This window comes from Podarcis tiliguerta (genome assembly GCF_965153285.1).
Source record: "Podarcis tiliguerta genome assembly, chromosome: 7".
NCBI classification, from domain to species: domain Eukaryota; kingdom Metazoa; phylum Chordata; class Lepidosauria; order Squamata; family Lacertidae; genus Podarcis; species Podarcis tiliguerta.
The window spans coordinates 56,642,618-56,650,988 of record NC_139540.1 but is presented as its reverse complement, the minus strand read 5'-3'; the positions used below and the strand labels follow the sequence as shown (position 1 = coordinate 56,650,988).

At 42.4% G+C, this 8,371-nt stretch overlaps 1 protein-coding gene across 8 annotated transcripts in view; it reads right to left on the bottom strand.

Annotated features, from left to right (window-relative positions):
• Positions 1-3,773: 3,773 nt before the first annotated feature.
• The window catches only part of DCDC2 (doublecortin domain containing 2), a 44,702-nt gene continuing 40,104 nt past the window's right edge, over positions 3,774-8,371 (bottom strand). For 7 of the 8 annotated variants that reach the window (XM_083449189.1, XM_083449190.1, XM_083449193.1 and 4 more), the window contains 2 exons: positions 5,330-5,629; positions 3,774-4,292 (listed from right to left, as the gene is read on the bottom strand). In XM_083449189.1, the coding sequence (XP_083305315.1) occupies positions 4,188-4,292; positions 5,330-5,629 (405 nt within the window). In that variant the 3' untranslated portion in view covers positions 3,774-4,187. The remainder of the gene's footprint in view (positions 4,293-5,329; positions 5,630-8,371) is intronic. The other variant, XM_083449196.1, reaches the window with a different exon arrangement.

Genomic DNA, 8,371 nt, shown 5'->3' with positions numbered 1-8,371 from the left:
CCCTCGTCCACCCCTCTTCAAGGAGCGGCTACACCTCTAATTGCCTTTGATCCTGCTATGCCTAATCTCTTCCCTGTGCTTGCTCCGGTCGCCCCCGGTGCAGAGCCTCACAGACATGAACAATTTGACTTGCAATTTATAAAAGAGTTCTCTTCCTCTGTTGCCGCTGCTGCTGGCATTGTGCCATCTCCTCCAGCCCCAGCCATGCTTACACAGGCTGAGGTACTCGATGGACTGCCGGGAGGGAGAAATTTCCTTACCACTGCTCAGCAATTGCCCCTGGATCCTCAGTATTGGGAAGCTACCACCGTTGCCGTCACTCAGGATGCTTTGGCTTCAGTCCCAGATGACAAAAACAAGGGAGGGGGTCATTGGGGCACTCTTAAAAGGCAAGTTCAGGATGTGGCAGCCCAAGAAGTGATTGTGCGTCAGCTTGCGTTTGACAATGCCAATGAAGACTGTAAGCAAGCGCTGCACCCTTTGATGACAACTCCTAATATAGCCATTGCAGATATGCTCAAGGCCTGCCACTCTGAGGGCAGGGCTCGTCTGCTGGCCACTGTTTTTTCCTCTACTGGATTTCATAATTTTGCTAAGGACAAAACTTGAGAAAAGCTTGCAGTGGTTTTTCTTCTGCCATGGGGGGGGCAGAGGCACCTGTGTGATTCAGTTCACAAAAGACAGGCCGCACCGAAAACATTTTACAATCTTTTTTCCTCTCCCCCTGCACAGACTCTCACATAGAAATGTTGCTTTTTCGTTCTTTGGCTCTGATCCCAGAAATATGTTGCAAATCAATGTACCCAGATAAGGTTGCCTTGACTCTGAGAAACGAAAGCCCCTTTGTTCTCGCCTCTGGATTTTTTACAGCGATTTTTTTTTTTATGGCTTGGCTCGTGTGTATTTTTTTGTCTTAGAGGAAAATGCATTTTTTAAAAATGTTTTGTTGTTATGGGAAAAACCCCATACTTTGAAGACTGACAACGGCTCTGCATATATTTTTCTGGCTTTTTCTGACTTTTGCTCTCTGTGGGATATTAAGTTGCTTTACAGGACAAGCAATCATTGAGCGTGCCCATTTGACTTTTAAGACTCTCCTCAACAAGCAATTGGGAGGTCGTTCAGCTACTGTCTCTGAAATACCTAATATTGTGCATCAAGTGTTATTCACCTTAAATCATCTGTTGTATCCTCACAACGGGAATTTTACACCTGCTGAGCTTCACTTCAGGAGGGAAGAAGTGTTGCAGCACCCTTTAGTGTCTTACAGGTTGCTTCCAGACCCAAAGTGGAAAGGTCCAACTTTCCTGATTTCCTGGGACACCAGCATCTTGAAACCATTCTTCACGCTGTCTGCCGATGGAGATCTGCCATCTGACCTCAATCCACATTGCAGCTGGAGACATCACCACGTTCCTTCCAACGTGCCTTTTACAGCTGTTCTAGTGTTTCCTGACATGAAGGGCCATCTCCGTCCTTATCGCATTGGCCCTCCTATTCCCTGGGAAGCCACTTTGATTACCAAATACCAGTACAGTTTTGCTGCATCTTGCCTGGGGAATGAGCCTGGCTTTGAAGGATGTCCTCGCCACACTGGCCTTGCCTGGGTTTTATTCCCCAATTACGACTACCCCATTTGTGTTGCTACCTACAACTGGGGTTGGAATTTTGATTCAGTACAAGAAACCGTGAATGTAGCCTATTTACAGCAAATGGGCTCTTGTGTTTGCAAAAATGGTTGTGTTGCCTCTTCTGGATTGTGGTTTTTACATGCCAATAATCGAGCCACGAAATATCACGCAGGTTGCTCTGAAGCAGCTATTGGGGTGATCTACCATTCTCATCCTTATTGCCCCCATGAACAATCAGTTTGGCATGGGCCCCACAACTCTAAATACCTGCAGAACTTTGTAAGACGCCGCCGTGATGCTCCCTTACAAAAAGCAAGAAAACCTGAGATATATCATCAGATTTGGAGTAATAATACCTATGTATTAGGACATAAATCATTTTGCTTTTGTGCTTAATCTTTCTGATTGTTGGATGTGTATGCATATTCCTCCTTACTCAAAGCGGTTTGGCATTTATTATTGCATAGTATTTTAGTAAATGCTTCATATAAGATTAGCAATAATATGAAGGATGTTTGTATAAGTTTATCTCCTGTGTTTTTGTCGCTTGTAGAAACAGCGTCTCATTGCTTTCATTTTAATCACAATACAAAGAAATTTTTAGGTCATTATCCTTCTTGTAATTGGACTTATGAGTATGTTAATGGATCCTCTTGTTTTCTTAACGTTACCACTATGAGTGGTAGGCCACAAGTTTTAGTTAATAATGTCACAACCTATATGACTTATGATCAACAAGCTGCGTGTAGAAATTTTTATGTTTGGTTGGATTGGATGAGGAAGAGTAGCAGAACTACGTGTTTGCTTCAATCTGATTTATGGTTATTTTGTGGCACAAAAGCCTACAAAGAAACCCCCTCTTCTGCCCTCTTTAGGTGTAGCTATGAATTACCGTGATTTGCATAAGTTGGCAAATTGGACAGCTGCTTTGTTCAATTCTACTATTTTGGCTTTAAAGACACTTAACGCAGAAATGTCACAAATAAGAGATGTTGCTCTTCAAAATGGTTATGTTTTAGATATTATTCTCGCCTCTAAAGGCGGAGTTTTGTGCTTTAATTCATTCCCATTGCTGTATGTATATATCTGATCAATCAATCAATATTTTTGTAACAATTGATCACATGGATAGCTCATAATCCTTTGAATCCACCTGAGGGTTTTGACCCATGGGAATGGCTTTTCTTTTGGTTACCTAATGGTGAATGGTTAAGAAAAATTTTGTTGATTATAATTGCATTAATTGTTGGATTTATAATTTTCTGTTGTTGCATTCAATGCTTACCTTCCTTGCTTGCTCAATGCAGTGCCTGGTGGAATAAACCACGTCCAGCCTCTGGGCTGACTAGAAGGATTTATGTGGCACAATATAAACGCTTAGCAAATTCCGTGTATGATGCTGATTAAAGTTGTTTTCATTTGCGCTTAAATATATAAAGAAAAGAGGGCATGTAGGAAAATGGTTGCTTATATATATTGGCATGGAAAGAAGTTTCTTACTGGACAAAGCAAGATGCTGCTTGGGGCATAGACAACGCGTGAACAGTTCATGCCAATGTAGCGATTGGTCTGTGTAACATGATCTGAGGGGGGCGTGATGTACTGTACATTCTTTATCTGCTAGCTGAGAGATTGTTGGAGGACTTTTGCAGAGAACTTCTGCAGAGACTTCAATAAAAGCGGGCAGCAGCTTTTGAGCTGTGTGAGAGAGCCCTTAAAAATCCAGCTTGGTGTGTAAGATTCTTTTCAAGCTAACTTGGTGAAACACTGCCTCATCCCACAAAGACGAGCAGGCTTCGTCAGGTAACTATTTGTTATTATTGAAACTATTAAAATAAGTCCTTCATCTTGTGGTCACATTCTGTCACCCCATCCAGCTATCAGTTCCTAACACGGAAACTCTTGATCAGCACAAGGTATTCACTTGCCTGCAGTAGCTTTCAATGGAAGAGAGGATATCTGCACATACATACCTTTGAAATGAGTGTAACTGCCCATACACACAAGAGCCCATCTGCATAGCAGAAATAAATTTCCATCCTGTTGTGATTCCCGCTCCACCGCCCCCCCCCCCACTTTCCATATCACAAAGTGAGACTCCATCTTATACCCCTAAATTAGATCCTGGAAATACACCACAGCTCAGGTACATAAGAGATTTATTCAGCTATAAAAAAATATTACAGACTCTCCATTTTAAAGGCGCAAAAATATTCTTCAACTCTCCTAAACAAACATGGGTACACATTAGGCCTAGTTCAATATTCAACATTCTGCAATGGCAGTATTTATTCAATTAACACCTATGTTTCCCCTTAGAATTCACATTGGAGAAAGACCAAATCTGGGGACTATAATTCAATCTTCCTCTTAATTATTCATTTAATTATCTAAGTTCTGGTATACCACATTATCATGCCAGTGTTCAGTGGGTGGAACTCCACCATATTGTCACATTATAAATTAATAAAGCACACACACACACACACAAAATTGCTTTGCACTCCAAATAGTAAATCCTTCATTTTCTGGTAACCTATGTCCTTCAAAATATGTCTATGCTACTGCCGCATAGTCATTGGTTTGTTCGTTTTTTTCACTCTCCTGTGGGCTGGTGATGGTAACTCTTGGAGCTGAGGTTTTCTCATAATTGGAATCATCCTAGACAGAGAGAAAGGGGGGGCATATTTTAACTTGTCATATGGCAGAGATTTTTCTTTTGTATGTGTTGATGTGATCAAGCAGAGCCTGCATAACCAGCACCCATCAAGCCAAGTGCAGATCCATAGCCATGTGAGATGGTTGGAAACTCTCCTTCTTTTGCTGTTCCAGAAGGCAGAAAAGCTCTGAAGGTTTATCAAACCCCTTGGAGGCCACCACAAAAGGGCCGGCTGGTGACCTATGTTTGGCTTGATGGGCCACAAGGTATTCAGTTGAGCGATAAGGCAACTAGCCTATAATGTGCTTGAATAAAAACAACTGAATTCTTCATGCTATGTATGAAACGAGTAGTTTTAGAAACCATTAAATGATGACAAGTGAATAAGCCAGCATCCTAGTTAGCTTCTTTAATGTGCAAGAAAAAAAATGAAGAAGACAACTGGGTGACAAAAAAATAGCAGCGTGATTATACAAGCTAATTCATCCCAGCCTAATTTTTTTATTTAAGCAATGGAAGTGGCTTGAGTTTTTTCTTGCTTTAGGTACAATTTTTAAAGAGCACAAGTTACTCTCCAATTCTGGGAAATTTCATGGTGGCAGCTTGTGGCGCTTGAAACCAGGTTTTCGAGTGTAGACAAAGTATGTGGTTTCCAGGTACGCAATTCACTGGCTCACACCATTAAAGTGATCGTGAACTAGGCTTGGCACACCAGCTATGATACTGCAAAAACAAGGCAGTCAGTTTTCCAAGTAACCTCTGAAAACGAGGTCAGGGTGCACAGAAGACTGGTGACCGGCAAACGTAAGGGCTGCAACATTATCACAATATTAGCGTCGATGCAACATGTGAACGCTTTACCACTGGGATCACCCAGCATGAGATTATATACCGTCCTCATATAAAAGGTTGCAAAAAGGCAAGAACAGCTGCCCCAAAGCTGAAAATCCAGCTGTGGAGTATGCTGGCTGCAAACAAACCTATTGTTAGAGCAGAAAAATGGAAGCAGTACCACATCGAAAGAGCAAAGACATGTTACCTGTTTTTGATCATCAGTACCTTCTTTTGTTTCTTCTTCATGACGATTGTGATCCATCTGTTCACCGTTTTCCTCATTTGTTCCCCCATGCGCATGACTGCTAGGCTCATCTGGGTCAAGGCTCTGCCCTTGCTGCTCATCATCATAATGGCCATTCAGATTCTCTTCTGTTCCATTGATGGCCTCCCCTGTGTCTCCACCCTGATCCGCCTCCCCATTCATAGCTGAATAGTCTTCTTGATGCCGAGCTTGATGTTCCGGTGCCATGGTTTCTTCCTCATCCACAGTTTCCGCTGGCCGCTAGTAAACCCAAAAACCCAAATTGCGTTATGCTCAGCTCTTTTGATTAATATATAAAGAACACATATGAGGTTCACAGACAAGCCAGGGTAAAGCTACGTTAAAGAGAAGAACTGTGCTCTGAACTGTGATACAGCACAAGCATCTCTACAATTACAGCACAATGCTGTTTCAACAATCTCATTCTGATATAAGGGAGGTAGGCCTCTGAAAACCAGATACTGGTGACAAACAACAGGGGAGTCTTGTGAGCTTCCCAGCTGCAACTAACTGTTGGGTCCAAAATGCTGGATTAGGTTGATCTTTGGTCCAATCCAGAAGGTATCTATCTTCTTATACCCTGAAACAACAAATCTGTTCCACAAACCACATGGGAAGGTCCTTTGAAATTAAAGAGAGGCTAAAAAGCATCATATGATAACAGCATGGACAATGCCATAAAAAGCAAGAAGGCCAAATATCCAGCTGAGCAAGCAATCCCTTGGATATTAAGTAGTTCCTTATATCCTGACCAAGATTATTCCAATTTAATAATTTCAGACAGCACAATCATGCCTTGACAAAACACACAGGACCTAGCTGAACCTCTTTTATAACCACCCAGTAATTCAACCAAGCAGCCAGCCTGTTTTTGTATTTGTGCTGCTTTCTGGATTTTGGCCTCTATTCTCAATCAACCCAATTTTTCAGATTTCGAAAATCAGCTCAGATGAGCCCATCTATAACAGAATGCAGGTAAAATCACAGTCTGAAAGTAACTCCACTGCAAAACTTGGGAAGCACTATTTGAATAAAAAGCACTTTTTAAAAGCATCTTTTAAAGTAGCTAGGCATTGACTACAGATATTACCTATGGCCGTTCAGACAAAAGAGAAAAAACAAGATCCTAACAGGCACACAGAGCAAGGCGTAAACACAACTTCAGAGAGCACTTAGGCTTGAAGAAATGAGCAATGCTTAAATACCATTGCCATTTCCCAGTGAACAATGATTTGTTATATATCCCAAATGCTTTACAAAGCAAAGCAAAACTCAAAACATTTTGTTCCCTAACCAGCTAGGGTTGCTAAGTGACAATGGAGCACCTGTTTACCAAATTTAAACATTTGAAAAAGGGAAAGAAATCGTTGCTTCAGGGCTGGATTCAGTCTGATTGCTTTTCACTGCAAAGAGACATGTGCATTTCTAATTGTGTACATTTTAACTTTGCCAAACTGTAAATTTGAAATTTTGATTTCAGGAGCTAAATATTATGGTTGTAAGTCACTTTGGGTTACCCTGGGCAACATAAGGCGGCCGGCAATTTTAATAAATAAATTATTTTGAAATGTGGTAATATCTGAGTGCAGGACACGGGTGGCATTGTGGGTTAAACCACAGAGCCTAGGACTTGCCGATCAGAAGGTTGGCAGTTCGAATCCCCACGATGGGGTGAGCTCCCATTGCTCGGTCCCTGCTCCTGCCCACCTAGCAGTTCGAAAGCACGTCAAAGTGCAAGTAGATTAATAGGTACCGCTCCGGTGGGAAGCTAAACGGCGTTTCTGTGCGCTGCTCTGGTTCGCCAGAAGCGGCTTAGTCATGCTGGCCACATGACCCGGAAGCTGTACGCTGGCTCCCTCAGCCAATAAAGTGAGATGAGCGCCGCAACCCGAGAGTCGGCCACGACTGGACCTAATGGTCAGGGGTCCCTTTACCTTTTTAATATCTGAGTGCCAACATAAGCATGAATCTTTAAGATACAAGTCAGATTTCAAAGGTTTCAATGGGCTGAGTCCAAAGACACTGCGGCAAAGCAGAACAAATTCCACTAATGCAAGAGAACTTCCCCTCACTCTCCTACCTTCCCATGTGCCCCCTGCATCCCTTCAATCCTCTGCAAGGAACTACCAGTTAGCAGCAGGGCCAGCTCTTTTGTTCTGCAATTTTGCACCTCTCCTTAAGTGGGCCCACTCTGAATCAGGCCAGCCAAGACCAGCATTATTGGGGTACCATCAGTCCCACTCATCCCTGGGCAGCATCCAGCCCACCTTTCATCTAGACAGTGTTATAAATGAACAGAAAACAAGTCTATTGGTTACTTTACTTTATACCATTTACAGTGGTCCCTTGGTTTTTGAACATCTCCGTTGACAATGCTTCGGTTTTCGAACATGCCTCGGAAATCGAGCATGCCACGCGGCTTCCGTATTGAATTTTCCGTATTGAGTTTTCGGTTTTCGAACGTTTCAGAACTCGAACGGTCTTACAGAATGGATTACATTCGAAAACCAGGGTACCGCTGTAGTTACTATGGAGGACTTCCTAGCATCAGAAAGTACTTTATACGCTTGAGTACTTTCCGTCAGAAAGTACTTTACATGCTTGAACAACAAGTGCCTTTCTTATCTGGTGTCACTTGAGAACAAACATTTCTTTCCTGATTGCGAAACTCAATTAGGATTTTGAACCAGAGACCTGCCAAACATGGGTAAGAAAGCCATTAAAAGGCATTAAACATGAATGCTTTACAAGGATCCAGAGGACAGGGTTCACTCGTGATACTGTGACTAAAAACAAAAGCACTTCCATCCAGGGGTATTTCTCAGATGCCAGTTTCAAAACTTGAATCAATGTGGACATCTGTTTTTCGTCTAGAAGGAAGACTAGCCTGGTGTCCTTGCAGGCTTTAAGTAGAGGTTGAATGGCCAACTGTCATGTATGATCTAGTTGAGATTCCTGTACTGCAGGGAGATGGACTAGATG